Source organism: Nelumbo lutea, chromosome 5 (assembly GCF_056320005.1).
Source record: "Nelumbo lutea isolate HS-2025 chromosome 5, American lotus-T2T, whole genome shotgun sequence".
Classification (NCBI taxonomy): Eukaryota; Viridiplantae; Streptophyta; class Magnoliopsida; order Proteales; family Nelumbonaceae; genus Nelumbo; species Nelumbo lutea.
This window is the reverse complement of record NC_142688.1, coordinates 19,814,751-19,832,324: the sequence shown is the minus strand read 5'-3', so window position 1 is coordinate 19,832,324 and position 17,574 is coordinate 19,814,751. Positions and strand designations below refer to the sequence as shown.

The 17,574-nt window shown below is 38.5% G+C and overlaps 1 protein-coding gene across 4 annotated transcripts; it reads left to right on the top strand.

Moving 5' to 3' along the window:
* The first annotated feature begins 3,952 nt into the window (after positions 1–3,952).
* On the top strand, positions 3,953–11,406 carry LOC148850808 (uncharacterized). 4 transcript variants are annotated; one of them, XM_088946205.1, is made up of 5 exons: positions 4,238–4,413; positions 5,027–5,065; positions 5,689–6,165; positions 10,193–10,224; positions 10,332–11,406. In XM_088946205.1, the coding sequence occupies exons 3-5, from the start codon at positions 5,835–5,837 to the stop codon at positions 11,283–11,285; spliced, it is 1,317 nt and encodes a 438-aa protein (XP_088802331.1). In that variant the 5' UTR covers positions 4,238–4,413; positions 5,027–5,065; positions 5,689–5,834; the 3' UTR covers positions 11,286–11,406. The 4 variants fall into 4 exon arrangements, with proteins under 4 accessions (XP_088802330.1, XP_088802331.1, XP_088802333.1 ...); XM_088946206.1 differs by lacking the exon at positions 4,238–4,413 and adding an exon at positions 4,498–4,826; XM_088946204.1 differs by lacking the exon at positions 5,027–5,065 and having other exon boundaries at positions 3,953–4,413.
* Positions 11,407–17,574: the final 6,168 nt, after the last annotated feature.

The window sequence follows — 17,574 nt, the reverse complement described above, 5'->3', positions numbered from 1 at the left end:
AATTTGATTTGAATTTGACTAATTAATTATTTTAGGTAATTAATAAATATATGAAATAATTATTTTATTTATCTAAGTATATAAATATATAAGTTATTTACATAATTTAATTATTATATGTAGAAGTAAATGTTTCATGTATTATAAATAAGAATTAGATAACCGATCAAATTTGAATATTTATTGAATCTAATAAGGTCATATTCAAATTCGATTCGATTATGTCGAGTCTCGAATTCAAAATTAGATTTTCAAATGCTGTTGACACCCTAAATACAAAATAGAAAGTTTTGCACTCTAGACATTTGCATTTGTACTCCTTCAAAACTGCTCCTTAAGGTAAAAAAGAAACGATAGCCAGAGTGTTATTTTAATGAAAGATTGGTATATGCTAACTATTTTGAAGAATAGGAAAAATAGAAAGATATGCATATGAAAATGTGATACAATTTTTAGGATAAATTTCTGAAACCTTCCCTAAAGTTTTTGACAGTTGCTGAGACTTCCCTTAAAGTTTGGTAATTGCAATCACATCTCCTAAACTTTCTGACATTGTTGCAAGTAGACCCCCTGTTAAAATCCTTTAATAAGAAAAATGAAAATGTCCAAAATATCCATAGAATTACTAATAAGGCTGATTTTTACAGAAAAACAATACAAACTTTATAAACATAAAAAAAATAGAGTTTAGAGTTATAATTTTATCTTTGAGCAATTGATACGAAAGGTAAATTTGAATTTTGAAAAACAAATCAATATTGGAAAAGAGATTGGAGACGGGCATAGTGATTGATATGAAGAAAAAAGTTGGAAAGTAAATATGGAGAAAAAATTTGGAAAATAAATATTGTAACTGAGAGGGTCTAATGCAACTGTATCAGAAAATTAAAGAATGATGATTGCCTTCTATCAATAGGGGTGCCTGCCAAATGACCATCTCAACTGTTCCGTCACCGGCCTAGATGTCGTATTTGAGGACTGTCCAAAAATGATAATAATTCTTATTATGACATACACAAAAGAGAAAGCATTGGACATGTTAGGAGAAACAAATTAAAACTAGTTTCTTGAATTGATAACGATTGCATTGATTTGATTTGTAAAAATTAAATTTACTTTTCTAACCTTGATTTGTAATCTGTATTCACATAGATGATGTTATGGTGCGGGCAGTAAACTTGGAAAATTAATAAACAAATTGTGAAGGATAAAACCGTCACGCATCTTCTCATTCCTGGTTCCATCATATAGCACTTTCTTCTTTCCAGAAAACTCGACTTATTCCTGAATGATTACAACTTTGGAATTTGTATGTCAAATACAGGATGTTAAAAATGACAAGAGTGAAGGCCAGATGATTTCTGTTTGTCTGAAACATTTGAACCGAATTAACTTAGTTATTTCACTCACATATGGTTCTCTTTGGAAGGAGTAAAAATAGAGTGTAAAATCTTGTATTTTATATCATTTTGTATATAATTATACTGTATATATCTATAAATCGTTTGCTGTTTTAATTCGATTTTCATGCGTATTCAATCCCATAAATTACCCAGAGCACCAAGAGGGTCGGCTTTGGTTTTGACGATTTGTGATGTAAATTACACTAACATTTGCTATGACGGTGTTGTTGGGCTGCTCCAAAACAACTAAATCAAAATCTTTGATGTATTGTCATAATCCCACGTTGAATTAGATGAAATGACTTTTTGGTGGGTCATTTCATACATTTTAGGCCATGATTTTCATAACAAAAATGAACTTTTTTGTGATGCTTATACTTCAAATTTTATCCTAGAAAAACAGAAATCTGTCCTCTACCCTGATAATGTGGAAAACTGGTGAGGAGTGAGGGCGTGTAACTAGCAATGACCCCAATATCAATATAGTATAAAATACAGCTATCTTAAATTCCATACACATTTGATTTGGTGTAGAAACTTCATACATTTTCTTCATTTCAGGAAAAAAAAAAAAAAAAACAGATCACATTGGCTGATACGTATCATATTAGAGTCTTCCTGATATGTCATTACAAAAGATGTTTCGGGTCAATAAATGGTTAAGAGGGTAGACCGGCCCCTCTGAACCAGTTTCGAAAAATAAAATAAAAAATAATGCCGATACATGATAATACGCCATATCTAATACACCCTACCGGCATATCTCCCTATATCGATATTTTGAACCTTGCGGGTAAGGTGGGATCCCTGAAAAGAAATATCCAACTTTTTAGCGAGTCTCACAACGGGTCATTCCATATCTAAGGTTAAATTCCTCAGATCGAGTTGTATAGAAACTCGTGGTTTACTACTTGAAATATCAAAAGCAATCTTTGAAAATTTAAGTCAAATCATGAGAAGTCATTTTGAAGATACCTTGTTAAATGAGAAAAAAAAAAAAAAAAAAAAACACAAAATGGAAGAACTGCAGACTCACCTACTTTGAAATTTGAATTAAGGTTTTAATACACGGAAAAATGACCCTCAAACGCCTGAAAGATGGTTGGCTACCAAATAATATATGCTCTAGCTTAGGCTTACACGGGACAAAACAAAAGGCTGTGTTAGCTAGAGACCAGAGAGAGAGATCCAGAAAAGTGGATTTTATATTGGTCAAATACTGTGAGCTCATAAAGATTGCTTAGTAATACAAGGTCCACTCTGGTGTCTTCAAGTCTGCAAATTATCTCAACAACCATTTTCCTTGGGATGAATGATGCTACAACCATTCTTTTAAAAACATACAATCAATGTCTTGTGGTTTGCAAGTCATCTACTCATTTCAACCATAATTTGCTTACAATCATTTACTTATGAGCAATCCCAGCGTAAATCAATAACACAAGGGTTTATCTTACGGAGTCTCCCCACCTGTCCTTTGGCGGTTCCCCTTTTGGACGCCATCTGTTTGTTAAAATGTCTAAAAGCCCTTTGGATGCTAACAATATCAGCCTAACAGCACTACCACCGTCCTTGTTTCTTTATCTCTTCTTGCCCTTCTCGCGACCTACTGACGTTATTATATTACCTCACTAGTTTTACATGGCGAAATCCTTAGATCTCTTCTTTCTGTCATTTTATATTAATATTTTGGTAAGCAGGCTAAGCATCAGACGAAATGAAAAAGACTTGAATCGTGACTATTGTCTGTCCCTCTGGTAGGTTGCAAATGGCTCTTCTACGTCCTCGTACAAGTGCAACGCACCCTGTAATCTCCCGCACCTTGGACATCTTCCGAATCAGAACTTTACCCAGGAACGAACGAAGCGAAATCTGCTCCTCCTGGGCGTCTCACAGGCACATCCACCGTGCATTGAAAATGTTTCCTATAAATAATAATTAATAAATACGGGAGATGTTTTCAATGCATCTAGGATGTACGTGTAAATCGCCTGTGAGGCGTCAAGTGTGAGGAGCAGATCCGGTCTCGGAACGAACAGCGAGTCTGAGTCGAATATCATGGAGACGGTGAATGATCAGTGCATGCAACGGATGCCCACGGTTGGAGGCTTGGAGCGGGAATGATGGGCCTCATCCTCCTTATCGCGTCACATGAATCTCCGTATGACTTTGGGAAGCCGTACATTTGTCTTGGATGTAGATCGGTTTAATGTGAACACAGACATCATGTTAGGTTTGGTAAAGACCTAAATATAGCACAGTCTACGAGATTAGAAATTCATTGGCTGAACAGGACATCAAGGGTGGCCCCCACAGCTGTTAACTTTGCATACCACGTGTCGCGTATACAACGTAACTGGACCTTGATATTTATTTGCCGAAGAACGTGCTCTCCTTACACGAATTTCGTGGCGTATTTCTCTTGTTAGGGCCCACTCAAGTGGCGAACTGGTGACGTGGAAGATGGAGGGAGAGAGAGAGAGTCTTGGTGAGTTGGTGGGCACCGCCGGTCACTTTGCAGTTTTTTTTTCACTTTTCACTGCTTCTCTTCAGTCTCAGCTCGCAAGAAGGGGATCCCAGGAAAGAACAGCGCCAAAAGGAGCGAATGCGTAATACGCACTCCGCGTGTTGCAGAAGGCAGCACTTTTGGTTTCCCTTTTTAGTTTTTACTGTTTCCTACTCCTATTCCATCCATCCAAAAAAAAAAAAAGTAAAAAAAACGCATGGTAGAAAGGACTAGGGAGCAGAATATCCGACGTGGAAAATTCTCCAAGCGTGCCACGCACGGCTCCTCAATTCCGTCAAAACTAACAGTACCCGGACTGAGTGGAAATGAACAGTCTCTGACGGAGTTGTTGCTCCGTTTAAAACTCCTTCACTCCCTCTCTCTCTCTCCTCTTTCCCTCCTCCCCTCCGCACCACGACGACGACGACGAAGAAGAAGAACGGCATCTATCAGTCTCTCTCTCAGCCTGTAGCTTGCTCGTTCGTAATTTGGAAACACTAAGATGTACGACATGCTCACTTCAATTATCGGGTTTTCTTTGTAGTATAGGAGTCTGGTTATGTACTTTACGCGATTTTCTTTCGGAGTGTTGCAAAATGCAAACCAGTCAGAAATTCGACTATGGAATTTAAAAGTCTTCGTTTTTTTGTCTGATTTGACTGTTATTTTCGGTGTTTTTTGCCACGAATTTTGTTTGGTGTTGACCCAAGACTAGTAAAATTCATCATTTTTGGGGGTTTTGATTGAAACTCACTTTAAGATCTTTGAGAAGTAACTGACGAAATTGGAGTTTAGATAAAGCTCTTCGATTTTGTAAACAGTTGATCGGTGTTCCATTTGTTTATTAATTTCTTTTGTTGGTCTGTTCTACGTACGTTGACGATGGAAGAGATTTAATGATTCAGTTGCTGATATTGGTAATCTTATTCTTTATTCAACTTTCTCTTAATGAGTTTTGGTATCACAGAATCTTCAGTGCAATTCATCGACCTGGCTTTGTGAACTGTAATGGCTTATTTGACTATTTTTAGTGCTTTTGACCTAGGCTCGTTATTTTAATTGTCAATATTTTGCCTTTTTCGTTTCTAATTGGGTTCGCTACGACGAAATTATGCAGCTGACAAACATGCGCGGATGAAATTCGACCTACAAACAGGTTTCCCTTTTTGTTTTCGGAAGCTAATAATAGTTTCTCATCCATCGAGAAGCTTCCTTTTAAGAACTGATTTCGTTGTGTTTTGGTTTCTTTACTAATATTAGCAATTGGTTTCGTTACTTTTATCTCTAATTTTGGAATATTTTTTTTATATGCTTTGGAGGTATTCTTTCATAAATCAGAACCGCATTAGAATCCCCAGACTCACTTATTGGGTGAGGCATAGTTGCCCTGATTATTCTATTTAGGATTTTGAAGTTTAGATCCCAAAACTCTAAGAGATATTTTGCCAAGTAGACGAATTTCCTCGTATTTGAAGCGAGTCGAAATTTGTTATTTTCTATCATCTCATGATTTTGGTCCTTCTGCTGCATTTTATTGCTTTTCCAATTTTACATGAGATGTTTGATTGTTTATTTGGTTAAATCTTTGTTCTTTTTACTTAATATAAGTTCAATAGGTCTCTTCCTCGATTTCGATTACTAGGGTTCCATTTTCATCCTTTATATTTCTCTTTTTTTTCTGTGAACAATTAAGTAATTCATGCATAGAACTGTTTTTCGGTATTTTACACTTAAATGATTGACTGCTCTGGTAATATAGTTTACTTTCGCTTTTTACAGGGAAAATTGGCATTCTTATCACAAAAAAGAACAAGTGGGGTTTTAATCCCTTCCTAAACTTCTTAAGCGAGGTCTTTTAAGAGAATCATGCAATCTTGTCTTGTGGATTTCAAAACATCTGTGTAGATTTTCATATATGACTGAGAATGGGATCGGCCTGCTGTGTTGCTGCAAGGGATAGAACCCTATCAAACAGAACTGGTAGTGAAGCTTTGCATAATAATATTAGGTATTCACCAACATGGAGCTTTCGATGGGATAGTCGAGGGCGTGTAGCAGGTGAAGTGGAAAATCCTGTAAATCAGTTTTCCCATGGAGTTCATGGGAATTTGGGCTTGGAGTTTAAGGAGCAAAGACATATGGAAACAGAATACGTTTCTGGTGGTGGAAGTCCAGCTGAGAACTTTCAAACACCCATGTGGCAAAAGTCCCCAGTCCATGAAGGAACTGCTGGAAGTTTGAGGACTCCTACTTCAGGTGAACATTTTGTTTCCTTACACTATATTGATTTCTCCTTCGTTTACTTCTAACTTAAAATTTCTTCTCCTAAAACTTAATTACATCCATTCATTGTTTATGCTGTAGGTTCAATTGATTATCCTTTTTTCCCTTTTATTTTTGGACATAAGATCAATGATTTTTTGTAGGATCAACTGATTATCCTTTTCTTTTTCTTTATATTTTGGACATAAGATCAATGGTTTATTGTAAAAAGATGGGCTTAGCTGTTTCTTGAAAGTAATTTCATTTATCCATGCTTTGTACATTTTATTTAGATGCTAAAGTATTAGAGGACAACCTTTTTATTCTCATTGTTCAACCCTTTAGTTGGATTCTCCTTATTTTTCAAAGTGAGCTCTTGGGCACAAGAACTTAGTTTCCAAAAGTACAAATAAATGTTACAGTATTATATTCATTTTGCAAGTAGTTGCCATGTGAGTTGTACAATGCTAAGGTGTGCTGCACTCAATTAATTTCTCATATTTCTCTCATTGGATGGTCTTATGTTATCAAGAGTATATAAATTAATGCTGATCATTAAACATTGGTGAGGATGTGTTTAAAAGGGGTTGAGTAATAATGTTACTCTAAAATCTAAAATAATATATCTGGCAAAATGTGTGTTTGCAAAGATTTATCTTTTAGCCTTTCATTCTCTCTTTCCACTAAGCCATATTCTCTCATCTTTTATGAGGATGAAATGTGTAGTTCTTTGTATATTTCTCCTGTCCTGTTTGGTTTAATGGTGGAACTTTTTAATATGTTGTAGTTTCCTACTGGTTAACTTTGTCATCTCTATTATTGTAGATGTCCACAAGATGTTAGTCTGTTCCATGTATTTCAGATTATTTTGTTAATTTGTTACTATAATTGAAATGTTAAGCAGCTGTCTTTTGGGTAGATATTAATATCAGTTCCCCTCCATTAGGCTAGTCTTTTTCTTTCCACTTTTTCTGCTTATTTTGACAATTTGGTATATGATTTCTTTCTTTGTATGTCTTGTGATGGTAAATAGCTCCATGATCAATTAATTCAAGTGTTTATCTCCCATAGGACTTCTCACTAGGTGCTTATCTAGTGTGTTAATTCTCAAGTATACTTAAGAATAAAAAAAAAAAATCAAAACTATCTCATTTTGTCAATAGGGATAAGAAAAGGTTAGCACTTCCTATACACAAGAATAATTAAAAACTTCTTTCCATAATTTGACAGCATCTCCTTTTGTCAAATTTTATAAATTTTGTTCATTAATTAGGACTTCTCAAATAAAACAAGACCGAAAAAATGCCACTACCCTGGTCCCTGCTATCTAGGGTCCTGGGAGGGCTGCACTGGATATAGGCCTTACCTTTGGCTTTTTTTTTGCACAAAGTAGCAGTTCTCAGACTTGAACCTGCATTCTCATGCTTGGCAGCCCAAAATTTTACCACTACACCAACCAATGGCACTAGGAAGACAACCAGTAAAGCAGAAAAGAAATCTTAACTCCTTTTAATCTTATTTGGGTTTTCCCTCAATTCAATAAACTCCTTATCTTCAATTCTCTAACATTTTTTGACTAAGCATTTATCATGTTTTAAAGATAGATTTTGATGTGGGAGTCACTAGGTATCCTATTTTCTACGAGTGCATCTATGGAAAGATTTACCCCAACTTGCTGATGGCTTCACCTTGAATCCTCAGGCATCCTGATCAAAATAACAGAAATATCTGGTAAATGTGCCTCTTCTCCTTACATCATTATGTGATTGCAGTGGAAGAGAATATGGCACTTTCCTTGAGATCACATGCATATTCACTCTGGATAAGTTATTTGGGAGTGATTAGAGCACATCCCTGATGAAAAGGCTACTTAAGTCAAAACATGGGGTCATTTTTGTCTTTTAAGATATGTACCCTTTGAGTAATGATTAGGGATGTCTCCCCTTCATAAAAAGTTGGATGTTCATAGATTACTCCCCTAAGTTATTTAGTATCCTTCAAGCGAAGGAGCTAACTGATGAAAGCTGAAAAATATTCCTGTGGAGGTTGCTATAAAAATATTAGCATTCCTAAACCATACACAGATTTTAGTGAAAAAGCAATAGATGCATGCAAACAACTTTTATGCATGCATATTTCTTGTTTTGGTATCCTCATGATTTGGCAGGCCACATTTAGGTGCCTATTGGTAGAGGAAATAACCTCATTTTCAACTGAAGAAAAGGTTTAATGGCCACATATCTTTGTACACGTGTGCACACAGGTATTCATTCACCAATATAGTTAGCTCCTTCAAGCAAAGGAGCTAACTGATGAAACCTTAAAAATATTCCTGTGGTGGTTGCTATAAAAATCTTAGCATTCCAAAACCATTGGCAGATTTTAGTGAAAAAACAATAGATGTGATGAAGGAAGATTTGGCCCGACCTCTCTATTACGTGACACGTGGCAGAAACAACAGCTCGGCAAAAGGGGCCAAGCCTAGGCGGGAACAAGGGGACACGAGCGGACTGAACTCCCTACCGGGGGCCTGAACCGACCCACCTTGTAACAGCTCGGGATACACTTCGCCGAACTGACCCTTGTAACAGCTCGGGATACACTTCGTCGAACTGACCCACCTTGTAACAGCTCGGGATACACTTCGCCGAACTGACCCACCTTGTAACAGCTCGGGATACACTTCGCCGAACTGACCCACCTTGTAACAGCTCGGGTTATACTTGCCAAACACCTTGTAACAACTCGGGTTATACTTGCCAAACACCTTGTAACAGCTCGGGATACACTTCGCCGAACTGACCCACCTTGTAACAGCTCGGGATACACTTCGCCGAACTGACCCACCTTGTAACAGCTCGGGATACACTTCACCGAACTGACCCACCTTGTAACAGCTCGGGATACACTTCGCCGAACTGACCTGCCCTATAGATACCTCCGAGCTCAAGACCGCCTCGCTCAGCACTTCGCATCACTTGGCACCAAAACCAAACAAGTCGTACCACGCCTGACACTAAGGAAGTTCGTGCCCAAGGGCGCCACACCTGACTGACTTGGGATCTGACGTTTGTCGGTAGCACCCTAAACGGCCACCTGCCACCGCCACTGACACCGCCATCTCCAGTTAGATGACGGTTAAGCAGTGACGGTTTTGTCTCAGCAGAAAGGACGACGGCCGAATTGACAAGCACAAGGGTAATCATACTTGACCTGACAAGGGCCCCGGGACGAGTGCACGAAGTGACTATAAGAGCCACCTGCCCCCCGACAACGGAGGTATGCAAACTTTGCGCTATCTGGTATTACCTTGCTTTTGAAGGATTCTAATTTGAGCTTCAGAGCCTCTACACCGGGTTCCCCCCGGAGTTTCTCCATCTCCTCCGTTTCAGGTTCCCTGCTACCCCGTTCGGAAGCAAGGCAGCGGACAGCTAAGACCGGCCGGATCGCGCTCCATCAAGATGCATGCAAACATCTCTTATGCATGCATATTTCAATGTCTGACAGGCAACATTTAGGTGCCTATCAGAAGAGGAAATAATATCATTTTCAACTGAAGAAAAGGTCTAATGGCCACATTTCTTTGTACACATGTGCACACAGGTGTTCATTCACAAATATAGATAGACTGCCTTTGCTGCATTATCAGTTCTTTTGGTGGGTTTACATTAGTTGGTTTGCATCATCATCTGAAACCCAAAATATTGATTATACCATAAATGAGCACTAGTCATGTTACGTAACATCCCGCCTTTCTTGCATAATCTACTTTGTTCTCTGTCAGGAACATTTTGCTCTAACTTTTCTGAGAATGGTCAATGTTTTGGCTTGCATTTTCTTCTGAAACTCAAAATAGTGGTTATACTATGAATGTGATCTACTCTAGTTATGTTAGTCAACGCCCTTCCTGCATAATCTACCTTGTACTCTGTTGGTAACATTTTGCATTGCAACTTGCAATGTTTTGTAAAATGCCATGTTTTTCTGTTGCATCTGATGCCTTCATTTATGTTTGGAACAGATTTATCCGTGGGAAGCAATTTGTCTACTGAGGTTAGTGATAAAAAGTTGGGAATAATGGAAGGGTATTTCTGGTATGTCATCCATCTCATCTGTTTTTCGAGTTTTCTGACATCTTGCATTTTTGTGCTTGTTAATAGGTAAAACATTCTAGAGAATTGTCAGCAGCTGATGATCCTTCACCGCCTAAGCTTTCATTTTCTGTACCTTCAACTTCCTCTTCAACTAAAGGGGATCTGGTATCTCAGAGCCATGCTGAGTCAATGCGGTTAAGGCGAGCCTGCCGATCACCAGGGCATCAGCTTTTTAGGCAGGTTTCTGATAGCAGAATCCTAGGATTGAAGTCACCAAACAACTCAGTTTCTGAAGGAAGACAATCATTTGTGTTCTCAATGTGCAGCAATGACCTAACTATGGGTTCCTATGGTGGGTCTTCAGATGGTTGGTCTATGCGCACCTTTTCAGAACTCGTGGCCTCTTCCCAAAGAGAAAGATGGTCTTTCGACAGTGAGACCTTGATGTCTGGCCGTGGTAGGATAACTAGATCCAACAGCCAGCTATCTGCTTCTCCTTCCATTGATCTGCAAACATGTGGGGTATGCTCGAAGCTTTTGACGGAGAGATCTTCATTGAGCACCCAGAAAATCATAGCCACAAATGAGATCTCTGTGGTTGCTGTTCTTGTCTGTGGACATGTGTACCACGCAGAGTGTTTGGAGAGCATTACACCTGAAACTGATAAGTATGACCCTTCTTGCCCTGAATGTTGTACTGTTGGGGAGAAGCAGATCTTGAAGATGGCTAGAAAAGCATTGAGGAGGGAGGCGGATTTGAAATCAAAAAGCTACAAGATATCTAGGAACCAAGTGGTGGATAGTGATTTAGATGATGATTCCATTGTGTCTGACCAAAGGAAAAGTGGCAGGCGGGAGGGAAAAGGTCCCAAAATGGGAACCAGTTCCAGCATGAAGAGCTCCTTCGGCAGGCCTTTCCTCAGGCGACACTTTACACTTGGATCAAAAACAAGTAGATCCTTATCAGAAAGCGATTCTGCAAGAAAGAAGGGGTTCTGGGCAAGATACCGCAAGGAGTAAGCTCTCCCCACCGGTAAAGTTAGCAGCTTCATTTTCTATATATGTTGCTTTTTTGTTGATACTAGTGTTATTGGAAAATTCTTCCTTCTTTTCCATTGCCAAATAAATTCAGTATTTTTCATCCCTTGTTGCAATTATCTTCTCCTGTGAATGGTTTGGATCTGGAGTTACTCCTCACAGCTGCAAGACAAAGTAAAACCGTTGCTTACTACCACACCTATTGGGTATGCACCATATCCCACGTCTCGTAGTTCATTTCACTCCTTTGGACTCACCAGAGAATCTCTGCATATTTCGACAATCATGTGGTTTCTCTACCCTCTCGTTGGACATTCAAGTAGGGCCGCATTAATTCACACTCGTGAAATATCAGACAGGAGTGGATTGGATTGTGAAATGTGGAGGTCAATGGAAATGAAAACCTTAAGAGTGCATTTCTCTTTTGCTATGCTCCTATGGACCGACAAGAGAAGAGACTATGGTTTATCTCCACGCATTTGGACAAAAAAAATGCGACTGATAAAAAAATCTAATCATCCATCCATGGGGATTGACTTGAAGCTGCAGTGGAATACTCATTTGGACTGTTTTAAGCGCTCAGACCGAACAAAGGGTTAGGAGCACCTCGAGTCAACTCTGGCGGGCGGACTTGGGTAAACGGGATTCAAGACATAAGATATGGATGTTTACCGAGAAATCAATGAAGCAACAATAGGAGGGGGGGGGGTCTGAATTTGTGTTTCAACTCTCAATAGGACACGACCACGCTACCTATCACATAAGTAGTCCACTATTTTGAATATTTGGAATTTAAGGCCAACACTGCGTGTCCTTGTTTTATTGGAGGTCCCAAGAAAGTGGGGTGGCAGCCCGACCGACCAAGAGGTTCTGACGAGTTTCTTGGTGAGACCTTATTTTATGGGGTAGGTAAATAAGATTTATCAACTGAAAGATAAATACATCAATAGTTCCTATGCTGGATATATTCAGTATGGTATTTTACATTCTATTCCTTGGATACAGGCCCTGTGTGCTAGAAGATGAGTCCTTACATTGTGAGTTCTATTTACATACTGCAAAGTTGCTGCTTGAAAGGATTTACAGAGATAAAAAATGTTGTAATTTCTTGGTGAGACTTGAGCGTTTGTTTGGTAAAAATGTCCTGACCCACCTGGAATTTGTGTTTTGGTAAACAATGTAAAATCATTTCTCAAATAAAAACAGAACAGTGGAGTCCTTTCAGACTAGTACAAGTGCAGTTACCATGTAAAATTTCTAAATGGAAATGCCATTCCCATTACAGTAAGCAGGACTACCAAGGTGGTGATAACATTCACTGATGTCGTAGCATGCTGGCAAAACCAGAGAGCTCAGTGTGTATGTATTCAAATAAGAACTAAACATTGCTCTGAGGTGTACCATGGCGATTCTCAAAACAAATTAAAAAGAAAGAAAAGGAAACAAAAAGGTGGTCACAATCAAACACAAATGAAATCCAGGTTTAAGGATTTTGCAAGTCTCAAGCTAAACAAAACCCCCAAGGCTTCAAACCCACCTGGGAACATCAGATTTAGGAATGGCAGCCAAAAAAGAGACATGTGAATCAACTAGAAGCACCTCATATCCTGTTTTCAAATCTTTGATAACTTTACCTTATGTTCTAAATTCTATCTCTTGCAAAACCTATGTTGGGGCGCACAAAAATATATCTTTTCTTTGAGGATCAGGTGATCGTTGGTGATTGATGGCTAAGGCTTCAATCTCTGCTAACTCTTGCAACAGACTGTTAAAACGATCAATTGTAGAAATGTGAGATACAGTACTGATGTTACCATTGATGGTAGCAAGGATGACTTAATGAATTTCCGAGATGTCCTGGCCAATGCTCCCTCCTGCAAGTACAGAAGGATGTCAGAGGCCCGGCGATGGTGACTCTGAGGATTAGGTTAGCGAGGTGATGAGAAAGCCAAGGTGCCGAGGTGAATAGGTGAGAGAAAAAAGAGCAAAAGCGCATAAGAGGTATTAGTGGTCTCTTATGGTCAACTTGTAACAACTTCGCACGTTGGGTCACGGTGATGGCAGACTTCATTAACATTGAGACCAGTCAGACCACATGACCAAGCATGTGGGTTTGAGCTCGAGTGTTTGTGCCTTAGCACAGGCCCTGTCATTAAGGCTATTGGAAATATCCTCTGATGAGATTACCCTCCAATGTAACCACGTGTCAGACATGGGTTGGTGTGGATAAGATTTGCCATATCAAGTATGATTTCTAAAATGATTGTTGTTTGTTTTGTATACTCCAAATAATATATAAAATCAAATCTTTTCCGATTTTAGTATCCATCAAGCAAGGACATATCGAAAGAGTTCACATCTCCGCCCCACAATGTCCCCTAATACATGGCGAGGATGTGATGTGGGGCGGAGATATGATCTCCATATCTACCATTAGCATAATGTCATTTGACCCAGAGCTCTGAGATAAGCAATCTTCTTGAGCTTGTGGTCTTTTCTTTTTAATCAGCTTGTCAGCTTGTGGTCTTCTATGGCAATAGCAAATGACACTTGGTGAGCTTTTTCGTGGTTAAGGTGTCTGGTGTTTCACTTTTATTACTGTCTTATTTTCATTTTTTTTTAGCTCTCCGGCTCTCCTCATTAGTAATGGCAATGGGTCGGGACCATACTCCTCGTTAGAAACGGCTCTCCCCGTTCCCATCCCCACCAGAGCAGTCTCTATATCCGACCTCACCTGATTGGATCAGGGAGGCTGGATACCCAATGGTGATGAGAAAAATCCATCCCTACTTCCCACCCATCATTATGCATGGTCCCCAGATTTTGCAATCCCCCTGGCATTTGGAAGTGAAACTCCATTTTTTATTACCATTAAATACCCGTTCGAGACAGCCTGCAATCAATGTTTCGTGAAAATGCCATAAATTCCAAAATGGATATCTTTTAACACCCCCCCCCCCCAAAAAAAAAATGAACAGAAAAAGAAAAAGCCTTTCTCATGAAGCTCCTTTTCATAGTTTCTCCAAAGCAACTGAGTGCCCATTTGGGACTTGGGAGGGATTTTATGCAGCGGCATTAGCTTTGCAAGGTTAGTGAGCCCCATCTAGACAATCTATAAGTCATGTTTGGTGAAAATGGAGACCGAATCAGCCCCCCACAACATCCCACACCACATCCCTTCCGTGTATTGGGAATATCTCCGGATGATGGCATCATCATTCTTTGTATCATCATCAGAAGATGTTCCCGATATATGGCGGGGATGTGGTGTGGGACATTGTGGGGGGCAGTCTGTGGGGGGCTGATTTGAACTAGTGAAAATCATGGAAAGCCTAAAATAACCATCTTAAAGTTAAAGCCTAAAATATAGCTTTCCATTAAATCTTCTTCTAGTGGACTCTCCAAAACAGCTCAGTTAAAGCAATCCATCTAAAGATTCAGCTGCCCCAAACGGGCCTTGAATAAAAGCAGATCAACCCAAGTTTTAGCCTTTCCAAACAGGTTCAATAAGTCCATTAAACTTTCAGGGTTTACAGGCAGGCGCCCTGAACTTGGGGGGTTGCCCCCTAAACTTCTTTTTTTGACAGAGACCCCTTACACCTTGATTCTAGCACTTTGCCCCTACTAGTAAAATTTCATAGAAGATTCCCTAGGGCTGCAAGTCGGGCCCCGGTTAGGTCAGAGTTGAGGCTAACCCTAGTCTAACCCTAAATAAATTCATTCAACCCTAACCCAACCTAAAGTCAACTTTGGGTTGGGCCCAACCCAACTTTCTTCCCATCCCTTAAAATCTCGTAGAACTTCTTAATCTTAGATCTTAACTCAACTTTCGTTACATATATTAATCCTAGTTTTATTAGTATTTGCTTGTTGATGTTTTTATTGGTTCTTTAAGTAAAAAATTCAGAAAAAAAAATGTTTGAAATGACTATAACTTATTATGATGATCTATAATAGATTTTTTATGGATAGCAAGCTATGGTGGCAAACAACAGAGAGGAGATAAAGAATAGTTCATGTTATCAAGGTTTTAGTATTTTCAATTGGGTTAGGTTGGGTTGCCCAAGGGGTCAACTCTAACCTAATCCGAGCATCAACACGACTCAACCCAACCTGACTTTACTTCGGATTGGGTTAGGATTGGGTTTAAGCTAACCTGCCTCAAGTTGCACCCTTAACATTCCTATGTGACTGTCATGCCTGTTTTTATACATTTCTAAAACTCTAAACTGCATGTATTATTTTATGGTACTATTTTGCCTTTTTTTAACTTTGTTTTCTAAAAATCCTATCTCTTACCTATTTCTGCCACCTTTCTCATCTTATTGGAATTTTATCTTGGAAGCATGGCCTCTATTTCTTTTCTAGCATGGGCTTGGAAACAGTAGCTAGCCCAGTCCAAAAGACCTGTTGTGCTTTAGCATGCCCGTTTTTGTCATTTTGATATTTTTTCTCTTAGCTCATTGAATCTTAAATGGGCAATTTAATAATTTTATTTTTATTATCAATCCTACTAGTAACATAAAGGGCAAAGTGCTGAAATCCAGAAGTTCTATGAGTCTTTGTCACAAAACAAAGTTATGGTGATACCCTGCTAGGTGTTCCCATTTCCTAAGTATAAGGTGGCATTTTGTAATTAACCATAAATTTTAATTTCTAGAAGTTCAAGGGTCTTCGTTGCAAATCAATGCTTAGATTGCTACGCTTGAGCTCGTGTCTCCTTTGCACAATCCTATCCACAAGACATTACAGCTGTATATTGAAAATATCTTAGCATTTACACATATTTACATATTAGCATGCATGGGAGATGTTCGGAACAGCTGTAATGTCTTGTGGGTAAGTTAGGATAAGAGATCCGGTACGCTTCACCACCTCCTAAGTCCTAAATACATGTTGACATGGAGTATGTAATTTACCTTAAACTTTAATTCTTTATCTCTTTTATTAGTTAATATAATGGATTATCTTAGCCACTAGCTACCAATAAAATCATACATTTTTCTTCACTTTGTCAAGTACCAAGCCATAAATGCACTAATGATAATTGATAAGTCAATTTCACTTAGCCATTGCTTCTTTTGTATTTATTTGAGAAGTATTACCTCAATAAATATATTACCTGTGTTATTTTTATTAAGAAATGTTAATTTTATTAAGAAACGTTAGTTATATAAGTGAGACAAATTTTCAAAAGATTTGTGTGTTGGTAGAGGCATTTTACTCCGCATGGCAAGGTTTTTAAGAACGAACGGTTCAGGGGTCTAATTCTTGGTCGAATGGTCCGGCTGTTTGAATTAAATGAATGGTCCAATTTTTTCTGAAAAAAACTAAAAAATTAAAAAATTGACTAAAAACTGTTTGAACGGTTCAACCACCTGGGTCAGCAGTTTGTTGGCCAAATCAATGGTTTTTGGCCAAAAGACGGTTCTGGGATAAAATGGAACCGATCAGGTGGTAGGCTCCCAGTTTCTGGTCCAATCTGATTTTGAAAATATTATCACATGGTTTAGCCATTTTCTCCCTTTATGGGTAAGTAAATTTCCACCTAGGAGAAAATAAAACTTGCCCAAGAAAGTGATCCAAAATTTCACTGAAAAGAAAAATTTACTTTCTATGGGCCTAAACTTTCCAGCAAAACAATGTCTCCAACTTATCAGCAAATAAATAGTTCACATCTCTGCCCCACAACACATTCCCCACCTTGTATTGGAAATATTTCCCCATGATAGTACCAAAACTTATAATGTTATTATCGGGAGATGTTGCAAATATATGATGGGGATGTGCTGTGGAGGTGTTGTGGGGCGGCCCCATGTGAGGCAGAGATGTGAAACCAATGAATACTCTTAGGGGGATGTTTGGTAGTGTGAAATCTAGAAGGTGTGGTGTAGAGAGGCGGTCCCGAGTGTTTAGGGTCAAGTCTACCCAAATTACACTCCTATTGGTGTTATTGAACGTAAAATGGATTCAACCACACCACATTCCATAAAGTATTCTGCACTATTGTGTGGATGTATTGTTAATAAAATTTAATATTTCAATTATTTATTACGATAATCATTTAATTTACCGTACGTGGATCAATTCCTAAGATTTTGATGTAAAGAAGAAATTGTGATATTTTATGTTTTAAAACCATCGATAGATGATGTCTATGAGTACTGTGTGTTTCAAAAGTTAAAACTAAGCAGTCCACAGTATCTAACATGTTAATGTTTTCATAGGCAAATTTTGTTATTTCCATTGTTGACTTAGGTGATATTTGGCA